Source organism: Cynocephalus volans, chromosome 11 (genome assembly GCF_027409185.1).
Source record: "Cynocephalus volans isolate mCynVol1 chromosome 11, mCynVol1.pri, whole genome shotgun sequence".
In the NCBI taxonomy this organism is placed as follows: domain Eukaryota; kingdom Metazoa; phylum Chordata; class Mammalia; order Dermoptera; family Cynocephalidae; genus Cynocephalus; species Cynocephalus volans.
The window spans coordinates 32,183,203-32,202,215 of NC_084470.1; the positions used below are offsets into that span (position 1 = coordinate 32,183,203).

The 19,013-nt window shown below is 35.7% G+C and overlaps 1 protein-coding gene across 1 annotated transcript in view; it reads left to right on the forward strand.

The window, feature by feature from the left end:
* KCNH8 (potassium voltage-gated channel subfamily H member 8) overlaps positions 1-19,013 on the forward strand; it is a 375,230-nt gene that overhangs the window by 142,936 nt on the left and 213,281 nt on the right. The window contains exon 3 of the mRNA XM_063115036.1: positions 3,660-3,791. Within this exon, the coding sequence (XP_062971106.1) occupies positions 3,660-3,791 (132 nt within the window). The remainder of the gene's footprint in view (positions 1-3,659; positions 3,792-19,013) is intronic.

Below are 19,013 nucleotides of genomic sequence, written 5' to 3' on the forward strand. Positions count from 1 at the left end.
ACATTGAGCAATACAACTACTTCCATCACGACAGCACAGCCACTAAGGAGAATGGGAACAATCACAACTCAATTTTCTATGTATCTCTACCTCCTTGTACTACGTTATTAAACCGTCAACTCATACTGGAAACCTTATTATTAGTTCCTGTTTATTGTCAAGTATAATCTTTTGAGGGGATATGGAAAGCACGTGGGTCCTCCTATAACTATAAATATTAGCAGGTCAAATTCTCCTGTACCCTGTTTCCCAATCAAGAGAAGGAAAGTACCAAATGGAGACAACATGGGACCTTCCACCAGATTTAAGCTCTTACATAACAATTTATTCAATTCCCAAAGTGTATTTTCCCATATAAGGTATAAACCCTGTTTTCTCTGCATCAATTGTGTTTATCCATGGAAATGAAAGGTGTTATTAACTTAAATCCTGGCAGAGCCCCCTCTGTTTTGGCACTCCCCAACCCACATGGTAATCATTGCTTCTATATACAGAAGGAGTTAGAACTGACACAGGATTTCTTTCCTCTAACCCTGCTTTTAAGAATCATTCACTTCTCTGAATTTAAAGCTGAAGGACTTGCTGCCTCCACCTTAACTGCAAGAGAGATTTACTGCACTGGGTTTGCATTGCTATTGACTGAAAGAAAGGAGAGCCCACTAGTAAGTGAGGAAAAGTCAGACCCTGGGGGAAAACCTTGAATTATTTCTATGGTCAGAGAGAGAGGTAGAGGGTTTGGAGGAAAGATGTAGAAAAGCAGGGAAGAGAAGAATAAGTGAGGACACTAAGGGAGAAGGGTCTTCCTTGGAACCTGATTGGTAGCTTTGGGCATCTGTTCTCTCTTTCTACAAGAAGCAGCAATTGGTATATGCTTTGCTTTCTAACTTTAGAGGTACCCAAAGCTCTATTTGTAAGGCAGTTGGTGTGGATGAATCCGAAGGAGCAGTTGAAAGAAGGAAGGAAGGAAGGAAATAGACCTATATGCTCCTTACATTATTTCCCTAATAAATTTTTTGTCATCAGACAATGGAAATGTGGACATATCATTACAAATCTTGAATTTAGAGTTCGATGTTAATGAATTATTATTGAATATATAAAATGTCAAATATCACATCTCATTGTAATTTAAAAGACAAATCTCAAAGTAAACTTTCATCTCTCCTGGAACATAATGTCGTACGACGGCCATGCGTCAAGGGCAGATTAGAGAACACTGCCTTGTTGGCAGCTGTTTCCTGGGCTTTCACCCCACTTTGTGCTTTTGCCTCTCTCTAAAATACATTGGTGCACTTGCACAAAGGCTCTGTGAAGGCAATAGTGATGCTTGTCTGAATACATAGATAAAAAAGATTTTCAAGAAAATTAATAGCCTCTGTTATAATTCAGTGTTGTTACTGCAAGGTAGTTGACAGATAAATACCATTCTTCACGCCCCCACTGTTACATTTTCTAGGGTCTGATTGATAGTTTGGCTCAACGGACCTTTTTGTTCCTACTATAGCTACAGCATTAGTGAAAGAGACCCCAGCTTGAAATGGTAGCCATAGATAAAATTTGAAATAAGAGCCATTCTGGGATGATGGGGATGGCAGTTTTTGTTCAAGGATATGGCCCATTCATAAGGTTTTTCCATTAATCAAAGGCAAAAGAATTGATTTACCATCTCAGCATTTTGGGAGTTACTATATCCACTACTAGACTGAAGGATATAAGAATGTTACAATGGAGGGAACCAAGTTCCAGAGAAGTTAATTGACTTCGCCATAGTCACATGGCTGGTGTTGGAGCCATGATCGGGTCCTAGGTCTCCTGGAGCCTGGTGATTGGGTACTGAAATGCAATTGCCATGGCATAGATATTGGGACAGATGAATGAAAGGGGAAACATAGGTCTGAGTCAAAAGAGCAGGGAGGAATTAATGACCTTGAAACTATTAGGAGAACATGGGAGAACAGGCATACTTTATTACATTCCATGTATAGTCTATGACAGCAACAAATCATACACATGAATTCAGTTACACTTTTAAAAAATACAATGTTAGCTACAATAAAATATGGTTTCTATATCAGATGGCCACTAAATATAAATCAACTGCTTCACCTGGTGCTCAAGTGGAGAAAAAAATGATAAATCTCAAAGCTGGATAGGTACATCAGCTGTGTTGGGAATTGTGAGATCGACCACAGTATATACAAAACAACTCAAAATACCAAGAATATTCCTGATTCTGTTATTTTTGACTTACACACTGCCTTTGAAATCAAATCCCAAATAAGATGGAAATTTACAGTATTGAGTTCTTTTTTTTCATGTCGAAAGAAAATGAAGGGAGACTATAAAAATAGATTAACTGTTTAGTTTTTAAGCCACAACTTTTTCATTATTGTCAAATATTTCTGTTTAGCATGCATTTTAGTAGGAAGTATAGTGCTGAAACATTTACATATTTAAAAAATACGTATTTTAAAATATATAAAAATATTATGTATATATAAAATATATAAAATATTTTAAAATATAAGCCTTAGGCAGGACCCTTTGGCTACTCCATTTTGAACTTGAGTCTTAATGATATTCCTCATGGTTCTTTGCTCGAATAGTGGAATTGAATTTGATTATTTCTTTTACAAATATATTCTTGGAATATGACTGAAAAATATATGTACATTTTCAAAAACTGAACACTCCTGTGTAAACTGCATGAAGATCATGAAACAAAATTTGACCAGCATCCCACAACTGTCTGACCTATGTGTCCTTCTAAACACCATCTCCCCAAAGACAACCACTAACCCAACTTTCAACACCATAGATTAATTTTGTCTGTTTTTATACTTAATGCATATGAATTCACATTGCATTCTACTCATTTATGTTTGGCTATTTTTGGTCAACATTATATTAGTGATATTCATCCATTTGATTGTAAATAATTGTAAATCATTCATTCACATTGATGTATTATATATATTTTATTTTATTTTTATTGAAATATAGTTGATTGTACATATTTATGTGTTAACAGAGTTGAATATCAATACCTGTGTGCAATATCACACCGATGTATAATGTTGTATTGTGAGAATAAATCTTAATACTGCCAGTTTTTTAAAAGCAGATGCATTAATTTAAAACCAGCTAGCAACATATGAGAGTTCAGGTGGTTACATGTTCTCCCCCAAACTTGCAGTCTTTCATCATTTTTATTTTAGCATTCTGATCTGCAATCATTGGCTTTTAAATTAATACTAAATAAACCTAAATAACTCATATCAAACAAGGGTCTTTATTTAAGAACCAGTGTGTGCTGGAGTTGGGAAGGAGCAATCTCTCATAAAGAGGAATGCTTCAAGATCAACAAGTTCAAAGAAGAAATACAATTTGAATGATGTAAGCAGAAATGTTTCAGCACATACAAGTGTTTTTGTTTAAAATACTGCCTTATTTTCAGAGAAAGCATTTCATTTGGAAATGAAGGGATATGTATATAGTCTAGACATTTATGGAATCTGAAAACTGACATTTTTAAGATGGGGGGAGCACTTGTGGGATAGAAGAAAACAGTAAGGGCTTTATTTGTATTAATGATTGAAATTTTTATAGAAAACAAAACACAAGACAATGGTTTACTTGTATTTTTGTTACTGTTGCAGGGTCTCCGTTTTGGTGCCTGTTGGATATCGTTCCCATAAAGAATGAGAAAGGAGATGTGGTACTTTTTCTGGCCTCATTCAAAGATATAACAGATACAAAAGTGAAGATTACTCCAGAAGACAAAAAAGAAGGTTTGTACTGTTTTCAGAAAACATTGACAGATGGAGTAACATTTTGAAATTGTTTACTCAAAAGCTCTCAGAGAAAAAAATTGCCTTTTTAATAACAGCAACTGATAAATATTCATAACTGTTAGCAATCAGTATCTGGTGCATATTCCAAAGTCACAGAGACTCACATGCATTTACATTCTTGTCTGTGTAATAAAGACTCATTTGGCAGGAACCAGAAGTTCATGTTCCTACGCAAATAGGATGAGGATGAAAAAACAATTTATCACAATATAAGGATTCACACCACCTCATTTTATTAAGCACACGAAAAAATGAATTAATAAGTGAAGTTGAAATGATATGATTAAAAATCCATCTCTCAGTTTCTTCTAAAGTGCTGTGCAGAACTTAGAGTGCAAAATTTCATTTTATGTACAAAATAAATAACTACAGTTTAGTGGTTGTTAGGGTGGAATGTTGAAACCAGATATTTATTCTGTACCTTATAGTATATAACAGTTTAATAGTTTGTTATAAGACACAAACAAGCTTTTGATTATCTTTAAAGAATTCTTTCTAAGAATTTATGTTATTTACCTTTTATCTTCTTTCTGTAGCTTAAGAAATTCCCTGCATTTTATGTAAGCCAACAAAAATTTACACTGAAAAAATCCTGATATTATTTGTTTTAAACAGAAGTAGCATTAGATATTCTAGTGACCAGAAAAAAAGCAACTGTCCTTTTGTGGATTTCCTAGGCCATAAGTTCTTTGTTAGAACCAGCTATTTGACGTTTTGACAGCTATGTCTTTTTAGGAATGAACTCATTTACACCAGCTATTTTTAAAAATGTGTATGAGTATTTTAAATATATTATGTCTCATGCAATGACAACCCTAATGAAGAACTATTATGGTTTGGTGCCCCCACGTCTATCATTTGAAATCTTTGCAAATGCACGACTGTTTTTTTATATGTTTGTGTGACTAAATAGTGTGGCATTTTTTACATATACAAGGGAGGAGCAGTCTTACAATTAAAGTTACTTGGTTATTGCAGAAGTATAACACCTGTTCAATGTAAGTTCCACAAATATAAGTGTGGAAATTGGTGTGCACAGTTTTTGTTTTTACTGTTTTGTTTGGATTATAGGAATACAAGAGCCAAGGATTCTTTGAATAAAATTATTCATACATATAGATATGTATGTATATTATGTTCGCTCATATATATGTGTGGATAAACAAAAACTTTAAAATATCCTTAGAAATATATGGTTATTTATTTATTTTGTTTCAAAGAGGGCAGGTTTATCAACCATTAATTGACTTGCTTTGAACATGAGGACAACACCTAATGGTTTTATACAAATTGTTTAATCATCTTTGTCTTACGTTCCTCATGTCTGTCGATGGGGGAGAAATTCCTATCTTGGCAGACTGCAATGGGTAAAACGATTAAAGTATACCTATTCATTTGGGGTTTGAGAGAGCTCCATAAAAATACTTCTTTTTGCCACCCAACTTCTGAATCAACTGAGAAAGAAAAAGAGTAAGACAGGTTGGAGACCAAAATATCACCTTTAATTCTGATGAAACTAATAAAGGAGAACATAACCTGTCATTACAGGCAAGCAGGCTCCCTCCTAGTGAGCCTCCAGATTTAGGCAAAGTTGCTCCTCAGTCACAAAGCTGGACTGGGGCAGAGGCAGAACTTTGTAAGGTATAACCGTGCCTGGAACACCGCAGCAGAGCTGGTGTTCCCCAAAGGGAGGGAAGAGGAAGGCACCACATTATCCATGCGTATGTCTTGGATTAAATTCCTCCTCTTCCCCTTGGAAGAACTTAGTAAAGGAGTGGAGAGACCAGGCTTCTTACACTGGCACAGGTGCTTGCACAGGAAAGATTGCACCTGTCGTTTGAGAGTAAAGGACATACATTTGAACACTCTGTGCAACCAATAACAGTTATACTAATCCAAATTTCCATCTTAAAACAAGTTTTACATTTATATTTAAATAGATATATTAAACTGTGCTCAATAACAGTCCCATTTTGTTTAGGGAACATATACAAAATAAAGGCCATCTCTTGCAAGGTTTAAAGAAAAAAAGATCAAACCACTTTTAACATTAATTGTATTGTGTAAAATATGATTTTAAACTTTTTGAAATATTTACCCTTAAGTTCCTAAGTCTTTTTACTACTTTATGACTTTGTTCCTTGAATGATTATTATTTCATATGAAATTAAGTATTATTTACTTAATATATACTGAACACTCAATAACACTTTTTTCTATTTGTACTTTATATAAATATCCCACAAAAGTATGCACTATTTTTAGAGAGATAAAGTGACTATTTTAGGTGAGCATGGTTGTAAAATGATCATAAAAAATAAGTATATATTTCTCCCTTTTTTAAAAACCTGTCTCAATGGAGAAAAACATGTTAAAATTCACCAATTGGTGACATGTCTTGGAGGAATGGTGCACATGGTATTTTTAGAACTTCAAGATAAATGTTTGAAAATCATTAATAATTGTCACTGTGTAACTGGAGCAGTATTGTATCGTAGCACTAGAAAACTCTAAATGAGCATGTGGCCTGACTTGACCCGACTTTGCATCTTGTGCAAATGTATCACTGAAGTTCATCTAAGTTGCATAAATAAGGTTCATATTAATTAAGTTAATTTCCTACTGAGGCTCATATGATGGACTTCATTTAACAGATATAATTTGTGGACTTCTATTTTTAGAAAAACCTTCAATCATAAATCTCTACATTGTTTGGGGTTTTATTTGACATGAGGAAAAACATGTTTTATAGAAACGTCTAACAAGGCATGGGATACAATGTAGACCTTTCATAAATGACAGCATTGGTGGAAGATTGGCACAAAATGCAAAATACTATTTGTGCCACCAGTAGCTTTCAGCTAGTGAGCTGGGGTGTGTGGGGAGGGGGGAGGGGGGGAGGGAGGAGAAAAAGACTTCAGCAGAAATCTGATGGTTTTTACCACCTTTTAAATATCCTCCTTTTTTGACATATATTTTACTTACATTCCAAAAATAGTGTGTATACCACTAACTTTTATGCCCGTGTCTGGCATTACTGAGAGAATATAATATGAGACCCTGTTACATCTTTCACTATCATTAAGAAATATTTTAATATAAAATTTGGATCTGTATATCAATCAACTTAGCAACTGAGATTTTTTTTTTTTTTTTTTTTTTTTTTTTTTTGCTGATCCGAAGCCTTGGCTGGCAGTTATATATGTCTTTATTTATTTATTTATTTTTTAAATAATGGCTACTTAATACAAGGAGCCAGGGTAGGCAAAGTATTTCTGGACATGAGGTGCTCAAAGGTAGGGAAGGATTAGCAAAAACATCCTGGGGGCTGAAAAGGGAGGGCTTCTGAACTAAGTGATTGCAGGAAGTCTTAATTTTTCAAATTAAGTAATGTTTAGTTACATAAATTAAATTAAATTTTTATAAAATTATATTTATATTTTAATTTAAAAAGTGGATTAACAATGGATTAAGTAATTCAACACATGTCTATTGAGCACCCACTCTGCCTTCAGTATTGGATTAGTGTTTGATGTCAAAATGAAGACAAGATGGGTCATCTAAATCTTAGCTTTGATCCTTGTTCCACCACGTGTCAGCTGTTAGGCTTTTGACAGCTACTTACCTTTTCAGAAACTGAGTTTCCTCATCTATACAATAAGGCATTTATACATATCTCCCACATTTGGTGTAGGTTTATATGAGGCAATACATGCAGATCCCATAGCACAGAGCATACAGAATGCGTTCAATAAAAGCTAGTTGTGGTCATTCCTGTTACATTTTACATGTTTTATTAAAAAATAGCTAGTTTTTATTGAATCTCTGCTTCATATTAAGCACTTCACATGATTTACTTCATTTCATTTGCATTAAAACCTATGAAATAGGTATTGGTCCTATTAATACCCATTAGTCCATGTGTAATGGGAATACCCATTTACCAATGAATTTAAGTGTCTTGACAAAGTTGACATAATAAAAAAATGGTAAAACTAGGATTTATGTTCATACAATCAAACTCCAGAGCCTACATTTCCCTCCTTACCCCTCACCCCTACCCCACAAAGTGCTCATAATCTTATGGAGGACATAGATCTGGTATTTGCAATACAGTATGTTCAGTGATAGCAGAATGGCAGAAATGATAAACTCAAGGGAACAAGATAGGGTGAGGCCAGTGAGGACTGGAGCAAAGTCAAGGACACTTCACAGGGAAGATGACATTGAAGCAGATCTTGAAAGATGATTTGTGTGTGGCGTTGGATAGACTGAAAGGAAGGGAGGTTAATTTCAGGTGATGAAATACAAGTAGTTGACCTTTGTTCGGGGAAGAGTGTAAAAGTCATGGAGCTGAATTTCAATCCTAGACAGACATGCAGGGCTTAAATCTTAAAGATTTTATGACATCATTCTACAGAGTTTAGGTGGTGCAGAGATATATTTCAGAGTTAGAACAGGTCGGCCTTGACAGTGGGAGATGAAGGAAAAGGATCCCTTTTGAATTCCAGGTTTCTGGTTGAAGGGCTGTTATGAATCGAATTGTGTCTCCCCAACTTTTTATGTTGAAGCCTTAACCTCCAGGACTACAGAATGTGACTGTATTTGGAGATCAGGCTTTTAAAGAGTTAGTTAAGGCTGGTTTTAAGGTAGTGAGTTATCTCAACTGATAGTTCGCAGTCAGTTACATATTGAACTCCCTAATCTACTATTTCCCCTCTTCTCACTACTGCACTTGACTAATCTTTAAAACAGTTTAAAAAATAAAGAGTTAATTTAATTAAAATGAAGCCGTTAGGATGGGACCTACTTCTGTCTGACTGGCGGCCTTATAAGAAGAGGAGATTAGGACATGCAATGAGACACCAGAGGTGCACATGCACAGAGGCACTGCCCACCATGTGAACAGGACAGCCACTTGCTAGTCAAGAAGACAGTCCTCAGGAAACCAACCCTGCTGACACCTTGATCTTGAACTTCTGTCTCCAGAACTGTGAGAAAATAAATTTCTGTTGTCTAGGCCATTCAATCTGAGATATTTTGATATAGCAGCCCTAGTAAATGTGATTAATGTGCCTTAACTCTAAATGGTGAATATAGAAGAAAAAAAAGCTTCAGAAGGACAATCATGAATTCAGTATTGGATATACAGTTTGAGGTGTCTGTGCTTGTCCTGCAGACAAATGGACATGGGAGACAGGTGATCCAAAGAGAGGTAGGGGTTGAAGACATAGATTTGAGGGCCATCAGTATATTGACGGTGTTGTAAGAAATTGTCATGGATGAGGTTTTTTAGGAATACTGAGGGGAGATTCAAGAGGAGAGTGGAGAGAAGTGGGCCAAAGGTAGGACCCTGGGACATACTTATGTTTGAGGAAACAGGAGAAGAATATCAGTAAGGGAGATTGAGAAATAATGGTGAGATATTAGAGAGAAACATAGCCAAAAGTTGTAGAAAAATTAGGTAAGATGAGGACAGAGATGTGCCCACTGAATTTTGTAATTGAAAGATTGCTGGATTGCTGCTAGTAAGCAGTTTCAAGAGAGTGCTGGGAGTGAAAAACAGAGAGTTTGTATGATACAAATTTTACTAACATTCCAACAATTGTTATTAAAGTTAGGGAGACAGAATTATAGAACTTCTTCATTTGCTCTTAGCTTGCATAATTGGGTTTTAAGTTCAAGTTATTTAAGAATCAGCTTATAAAGCCCCCTACAATCCACATTTTTTTGTTATTTTTTTTTGGCAGCTGGCCAGTTCAGGGATCCAAACCTGTGACCTTAGTGTTCTAAGGCCGCTCTCTAACCAACTGAGCTAACTGGCCAGCCTCTCTACTCTCCACCTACCATTTTGCCTTCTAACTCTCTTGAAGCCTCTGGACAAGTCAAGCTTGTCTGTTCACTCTCTTCTCTCTCCTTACCCAGGTTCTCAAAGTTTCCCTCACTTGGAGTACTTTGTCACCCCTATTCATTGTGAAAATCCCACTTCTTTCTTTTATGGTCAGGTTTTCCCAAACCATCTTAGCTCATCGTAAGTGTCCTTTCCATAGATCGCTCAGAGCCTCATGCTATCCTCACCTTTCTGCCTCTTCTTGCATGCTGCTGATGTATCAAACTTCTGTTATCTTGTCTTTCTCAAATCGCTATTGGCCTTGAATTTGGCAGACTGCTTCATATATCTTTGTATTTCATATAGTGTTGTGCACATAAAAGACACTGAGTAAATACTTGCCTATTAATTAATTTTACTGAAGAACCTTCACCTATATGATGGTGGTTAACTTCTTTTAAAAGTTCCTCTCCTCTGCATTCGGTTGCTTGTGTCTCAGTTTTCTAAACTTTTTTCACAGCAATTCATTCATTATGCTAATTTGGTTTTTCATTCAAACCAGTTGAGTATAATATGTGCCCTGTTTTTCCAGGCACAGGGCCCAACACAGTTATTTTTGTTTATTTCTTGTAGAATGTCCCAGATTTGCTTTGAAATAGTGGTTGGCACTAGGTTGTTCTTTATGTGGCAACAACATTATCAGTTATCACAGAACAGGAAAATTTCAATTATAATTTCTAAAAAAGTGAGCATAGCAAAATTGTCCTGAGATTTTTTAGGGATTGATGTGTGAAGCTTTTCACATATATTCAGTGGTAATACAAATCAGGATTCAAATGCAGTGACAGTTATTGGTAGTCTAGTTTCTGGTAAGCGGCAGCAGGTTGGCATTAAGTACACTAACAAAAGTTTTGTGTTACATCTGCCTTTACCTGTTATTCCAGAATAAATAATAATAATGAATAACCGTACTAAGCAATTAAATATGCATTACATTTAGCTACAGGAACCTGAAAACCTAACTAACACAAACTTAAACAGGAAGGGTTTATTTTTCTCATATTTCAAAGAGTCTGGAACTGAGCAGCCCACTGGTGGGCACTCAGGCTGCTTTGGCCTTTCTGCTTTACTGTCCTTTACTGTGTTTTCATTCTCATGAATGTAAGGTGCCTGCTGCACCTTCAGAACTCATTTCTGTGGTGCAGGTGGTAAAGAGAATGACATACAAAAGGCAAGGGCCTTTTCCTATGAGGCCTTCGCCTTTGTTTGTAGAAGAAATGTCCTGTCCCTTGCTTTCCCTTCCTGCCAGGAATTTCCATCAACATGTCATTGACCATATAACTCTGTCAGAGGGCCATGGCCATTTCTAGCTTCAAGGAAACATAGGAAGTCAAGGTTTGGGTTTTTATTTTTTTTTAAAGTTTTTACACCTCTAAAGTAAAAACAGCCAAAAGAGAAAGGGTCTAGAAATGAGATTGGGTCAGCCAAACTAGAGTGCCTATCAGGTGATCATTTATTGATTATTTTCTATATGCCAGACAGATTGCCAAGGATCCTAAAATGTAGAAGAGTGAGACAGATTAAGTGAATGGCCAAGGGCCTTGGTGCTGTGAAGAGGTGGAGACAGTATTGGATCCAGGACTGTCTGGTCTCAGAGTTTGTTTGTTTCCACCACGTCCCATGAAACAAATGAGAGAAAAGTGCAAATTTAGTGACAAAAGGCTGGGCTTATCTCAGCTCCTTCCCCAATCCCCTACACACAATTTTCATTAAAATGGATAAATCCTGCCACAATTCTTTTTACCATTCTCATTTCTTACTTAAAGAAGCCCTTACTATTCCAACTGTTTTCCAAGGGCCTGACATATCAGCATCAACTGGGAGTTCATTAGAAAGGCAGAATCTCAGGCCATACATCAGGCCTTTGAATCAGAATCTACATTTCAACCAGATCCCCAGCTGCCTCACATGCACATCCAAGTCCAAGAAGCCCTGTGCTGTGCACGTTACGTACAAAGGTCTTCCCTGACCGTCCAGACTAATGTAACACACCTCCACTCACTCTGTCACATCACCCTGTTCACTGTTTATTTTAGCATTTATGCCTACCTGAAGCAACCTTTTTCAAAAGTTGGTTTCTATTGTAATTGTTCTCTGCTGCATTAAAACTTAAGCTTCATCAGGGAACGGCTTTGCCTCTGTGTTTAAGATCATATCTCCAACACTTACAGAGTGAGTGTCTGATGCATAGTAAGTGCTCAATAAATATTTGATGGATGGATGGATGAATATATGAATGTATAAATGATGCCCAATTTAGGAAACTTGTCTACTCAGAGACAGATAACAATATAATATTCTTGTTGTTTCAAAATAATCAGATGATAATTATGAAAGCTACATCTCAGGCACACATGCTGATGACTATATTGTTTAGTTGTGTTCTGTTTGATTTAAGTCAAAGGCAATTTGACATGTGTTTACCTAAGTCTGCTCCCGCTCAAAACGTGTTCCTGCTGCTGGTATTGAATGGCCCTTTCACTTTAAATAGAATCTCTGTTGTTGGTTAATTTTTTGTTCTTGTTGACTCTTCTATTTGTCTTTCAGTTTCCAAGAATCTCAATTTAGTTACATTTTTTAAAATAATTGAAGTCATTCCTTTAAAAAAAATGAAAATATTCTCCAAAAGGACAGTCATTAAGCCACTGATCAGATATTAATGAAATCTAAGATGATTTGTATGTACTTTGAATATTTTAATTTTCAATGTAGGACATTGTAATAATGTTCCTTTCACCTGCTGAAGTATTCTGCCTGATTTTCTTTTTCATTTGCATAATAGAAGAAAACATGGAAAAATCCTAATAAAGAGCAATTGCCTAATGAGAGAACTATTATAAAAATTGATACTTTAATTCAGGAAATAAACTTCTTCCACTGGGAGATCTACACCAACTCTATCAAATATGTGATGAAATTGGAACTGATGAGCCCAGACAGATGCTTAAAGTGATTAAAGGATTTTAATCACATTTGTATTTTATTGTATTACTTTTTTTTTTTTTAAACCTTTGGATTTCCTATACGTATTCGCTAATGTCCTTCTCTCCTGGAGCCTTCTAAAGACAAATAGTGCAAGCCAGAGTTCATAAACTGAATTGCCTTTAGAGACCAAGGGATGATGTAATAAGAGAAGTGGTGCTGTAGGCCATGGTCGAGACTGAGGCATAATATACATGGCATGTTTCACAGGCTCATTCTATATTAAAGAAAAATTTTAAATATTTAAATCAAAATACACCCATGTATCGAATTTGTTCTGTTGATCAATAGCTCGTATTCCTTGGACAAAACTTTATAAAGCTATTACTTCAGCCTGATTTTTTATAAAAGATATTTCTAGTTTTATTACTTCTAGAGTGTAATATGATTTTAACCCTTTTTCTGGGATGAATTTAACATTTAAAAACCTTCTGCAATTGAATGACTAATTTATTGAAACACTAGGCAAATATGGTATTAAGAAGATTAATACCTTCAGGCCATAAAACATGATCCTGTGGATGGATATACATTCTTGGTGATATTCACTATATCCAGCAGAATTCTCCTAGACATTAGTATTAAGGAATATTCCAAATTCAGGGATTAGTAGCTGTCATGCTACTGTCATGAATGATAGCAGCATCACTTGGGATAGATTGGAAACCTTGTCAGAAATGTCGGTACCTGTGGACTTCCAGCATTTTGTGGAGAGGCTGCTTGGGACTGGCGTGGGGCACTGTGGGTTTATGCTTCAGTAGGTGGTGGGAGAAAGGTGGAGCATTTTCCCTTTTTTGCTTGTGTTTTTATATGAAGTTAGTGTGGCAATGGCTCTGCGAGTGTGAAAATGACAGATGATCGGGTGCCAAGAGCACAGGTGCCAGATATTTGGAGAAGTGCTGGGAAACACTGGGTGCCCTGAACAGAAGTGATGGGGTCTCCAGTTTCAGGGGAATCTGAGTTTAGTTTCTGCCCCTCACTTCAGTAAAAATGAGCTTTCCCTCCCAGCTGGATTGTTTTTGGACAGTAGGAAAAATGTCCAGGAGTCACCGTGGAGCAATCCTGCTTATCTCCACAGTGGCCCTCCCCAAAATTCTATGAGGCTTTTCATATATTCGTCTGACATCTTGTGTGGGGGAACAATTTGACCCACAGACAATATAGAAGTTTCATGAGTAAATGTCTACTGAAATGTTCATGTAATTGCTTCAATCTCTTAAAATTGTATGGTAACTCAATGTTATTTGATCTACTTTAAAAATAAATCTTTCAGCTCCTGAGAAAAATACAAATAAACAATTAGGAGACAGCTGCCCAATTTGGAGAATGAAATTTTTGCTCAATTATCAACATTTCATAGCAGACATTCATAATAACAATGTGTACGCAAATAGGAGGTGAGCTGAGCATGTGTTAACTAGAAAGCTGCTAAAATGATTGATGGTATTGATGAAAAACTTCAGAACTTATAAGTGGTGCTTACAAGTTCGTTGGTTTGTGCTATTGGTTTTTCATGTGTCCCTTTTCTCCTTCTAGACTATAACATCTGTGAATGCAGAGGCCACATCTGATTCACTTTTGATCTCCAGAATTTAGGCTAGAGTACGAAGCCTGTTTACTGAGTGGCATTAAGAGATGCAGAGTGTTGTGGTTGTTTGGAATCAGTCTAGAGTGATTTTTTAAAAACTTGAAGTAAAGGACATTGAAATAGCAATGCCAGCAATAATCTAAGACTTCGAGAATATGTGGGAATTTTTAAGAATATGAGATATCGTAAGTAATAGGGTGAAATAAAGTAACAAAAGGGGTAGTTTAAGTATTGAAAAGGAGAGAAGCAATTTCTACCAACTACAAATGAAGAAAATTAGTGATTCTTTTATAGAAATTAGAGATGAAATATTCTAACTGTGTCAAATACAAAATATATTATTTATTAATGTCATCTTAGTGCAATGGTGGAAAAACACATCTACCCAGATGGAATATGAAAGCAAACACATTATAGTACAGTGTGGGATAGACCTGAGAGTGTCAAACTCTCAAGAAAATGGTTCACAACAATGTGACCTCTGGGAAATATACTCAAGAGCATTGAAAAGAAACTGAAATACCCATGATAAAAGAGAAGAATAGGGCAGAGCCCTTATCACATTGTAGCCCAGTATTAAGAAGGAGGCATTACATGGCTGCGAATCATGTTTAGGGTGCAATAATATGAGCTTAAGAAAGTAATTACTTTCTGTGTGGGAATAGAATTTTAGATAAGCCCCAAATCTGCATCTACTGAGGGAATGGTGCACCTCAAAAATTGACTTTAGTCTCTAGTCTACCTGCATAGTTCTCTGGAATGTGCTGGCTACTTGTGGGTGGGAAGGGACTAGACAGTATCTAAAATTTTACATATAACCCAAAACAGGAAAATTGTGAAGGGAGTTTCTCAAAGCCCTCATGGAAGCCTCTTCTCAGTCAGGTGGCATCATTGACAGCTGTGGGAGAACATGAGAACTTGAAAGCCAAGGATACTTATCAAACTCTCCACAAGTGCTGCTGGTTGACCATTTTACTCTGTGTAGCCATCTTTAGGTTTGTAGATAGTTTTATCCATTATCTACTGTAGTGGATTGAATTATGTCCTCCAAAACTCCCTGAAACTTGAGTTGTGTCCCCCAAGTTTTATGTGTTAGAAACTTAGCCCCCACTGTGACTGTTAGAGGGTGGGAAATCCTATTATGGTAATTAAAAGGTGGAACCTTGAAGAAGTGATTGGATTGTAGGGCCATGCAGTAGTGAATGGATTAAAAATGGTGGTCAGGGGCATGGTTCTGAGGGCTTTAAAAGAAGAGGAGAGTCTGTCTTTCTTGCTCTCTCTGCTCTTTCTCTGTTTCCATCATCTTGCAATGTGATACCCCCTGGGTCACTGTCGCCACCATCAGATGGACTTTGGATTTTCCAGCCTCAGAAACTGTAAGCAATAAATTTTGTTTTCTTTATAAATCACCCAGTCTCAGGTATTTTGTTATAAGCAACACAAGACGAACTAAAACACCTACGTTAAAGAAAAGAGTGTCTCTTGCTGGTATTTGTTGGTGTCTTTCCATGGTGTCTATCATCCTTGTGCAATGATACATCATCATTAGAGTCAAAATATGCACATTAATTTGTGAGAATAATAAATGATAATGGTGAAAAAAATCCAGTTAATCCGATTAGCTAGACAAGGATGGCAAATAGGAGTTACCATATGACCTAATGTCATGTGATTGGTAATGACTACCTAGAATTTTATGTTGAAAAGCCTTCTGAGGTGCTATCTGTCTTTTCTCCTGGGGCAAGTGACCCTAATCAATTATTGAACTCTGCTAAGGCCACGGTGAATGGAAGAATAGAATCTAATGGTCACAAGCAAGGCAGGTATTTGGCATATCTGCTTTGAGGAAGGCATTACCATACTTATAACAAGCAAAAATTAGAGGCCTCCACCTTGCCTTGTAGGGTTAATTCATTGACACAAAATAGTATATCTTTTATGTGTTTCTAAAATGAAAACAATTCATTTATCATGGTTTGTAGTTAAAGTTTCAAGAATCTATGATTACAAAGAAATCAATTGTAAAATTGAAAAGCTCATGATGAGCTAGAGAAACAGAAAAGGCATTCTAATACAGAATTCTTAAAATTGCTGCATAAAATAAAATTTTTACAATATAGCTACATTGGTGATAAAGCGAGAAACAGATTTTAGGAACAAAAAAATAGTATGTATAAATAAGAGGGGTACTTTGGAGTTGGTGAAGGAAAATAAACAAAGCCTTGATCCTTAGGAGCATGGGAGATAAGATTGAAGACACCAGCATCAATCTGGGGCACCTGAAATGTGACATTGATAGTGTCACCTGGGGCAGGGGTTGGAAGGTCCCCATAAACCTCGGTTCCAAAATGTTCCTTAACTAGCAATAAATAAGCCTGGAGAGAATACAGAGATGAAGAAACAAAGAATATCAAAATCAGAATTAATAAAACTCGATACTCAGATTTAGGAAACTCAACAAATCTGAACAGAATACATGTAAAGAACCAGTACCTAAAAATGTTGTTATGAAACTAAAAATTACTAAATACAAAGAACAGATGTTAAAAGCAGGCTTAGAGACAAGACTTTATCTGCAAATGAAAGCTGATTTGATTGAGAACTCTCTCAACAGCAAGTAAATCAGAAAAAATGGTATAAGATCTTCAAAATGTTGATAAGAATCAGTGCAAACCCACAAAGCTTTATCTACGTAAACTCTTGAAAAAAAAAATGGAGATCAAGTACAAAACATTTCAGACAAAAACAGATCATTCACTAACAACAAAACTTTACTGTTAGGAACTTCAATACTAGAAACAAAAACAGGGACATAACAGGTGCAGCAGAGATTGAGAAGGTAATAGAATAACAACTTTATGCCAATGATTTTGAAAAATTAAGTAAAATGGAAAATTTTTAGGAAAAGTTTTAAAAACTGACTCAGAGAGAGGGAACATTTGAATCATCCTATAATCACAAAAATATTGAATCAGTTTAAAATTTTTCCAAAAAAATATTAAACTCGACTGATTTTATAGATAAGTTTCCCAAACATTTAGTAAACAGGTAAACCCAATCTTAAACAAATTCTTTCAGGGACTAGAAAAAATATGTAATCCTGACATTAGACAAAAACAGCTTGAGAAGCATGAGAGAAAGACACAAAGCAAACAGGATAATCTCACCATAAATATGCAAAAATTCTAAACAAAAAATACAAACAAACTGAAACGAACTTCCACATGTTAACTAGTCCGGGTATGTGCAGAAGACCACTTCATTTAAGGAAGTACGAGTCTCATTCTTCATGCAATATAATATATGAGGGTTCTTCAAAAGTTCATGGAAAGACTCATTAATTTTTAATTCTATTTTTCCACAAACTTTTTGAAGTGCCCTCATACATATGACTCAGGAGTCTGTGGAGTATAGGACAGACTAAACACAGTCTTCTGTTACCACTCCTGGCTTCTCTAGGCTAACCCAGCCCTGCTCAAAATATTTTTTTGAGCTTAGATTTGCCAGACAAAAACAAGGGGACAGTTACCCAGACATCTCTAGGAGAAAGATGTACTAGTGGGGTACAATGTAAGATTTGCCATAAGTTTATAGACCACATGTAGGCCATTCTGCAAAAATCTGGATAAGATATTTGCAACACACAAAAAACTAGCAATTAGTATCAAGAATATATAAGAAATGTCTATAAATAAATAACAAAAAGACGCATCTCAACATTAAAAACTGGCAACAGGGCCGAGCCCGTGGCGCACTCGGGAGAGTGCAGCGCTGGGAGCGCAGCGACGCTCCCGCCGCGGGTTCGGATCCTATATAGGAATGGCCGGTGCACTCACTGGCTGAGTGCTGGTCACAAAAAAAAAAAAGACAAAAAAAAAAAAAAAAAAAACTGGCAACAGACATAAATGTCAAAGAAGATGAAATATGAATTCACCATAAACATATCAAGAGACTCGACCTAATTAGTAATCAGAAAAGTTCAAATTAAAAATAAAAAGAATTTCATACCCACTATATTGGCAAAATGAGCATAGGACACAATTAGCTATTGTCTTATTAGGCCTCTCCTTAAAAGACAGCTGTGTTAATGTTAAATAAAGCAAATGTTTTTAAATAGGGTAATTCATTCAGTTCATTATCTTAGATAATTTTGATTCATAACAAAAATTTCTAGGTAAAACTTGACATTATTCTAATAAAGTAGGAAAAGAATTAGCCATTCCTGCTGAGTAGACATGACCTGATTTTAGTGGCTGATGTGCTCCTGAAAATTTCTCTCCTTCTTTTTTTATTTAAAAGGGAACATAATTTTCATTTCCAAATTAGAGATTATTAGCTTCACATTTAAAAAATAAGATTTAATGGAAAATATACGTGTCAGTATAATTTTCTAATCTAATGTTTCTCAAAGAGTAGCGAAGGTTATGAATATTGCTGGTGATGCACACAGTGATTTTAGATGATACACAAGTAACTTTTTAAAGAAAAAATTACTGTTTTGAGATATATTAGAAAATATAATCAATGCTTGGATGTTATTTAAATGATCTAAATAAAAATAAATGAGTTGTTTGGAAGTAAAACTAAAATAAAATATGTACAGGTATTATATAAATATGGCAAAATAAGGAAGCTCGTATTCAAGTGACTCATTTGGAGCACGCTCGTCAATTGTAGGAAGACTCAGCAGGGGGTGAGG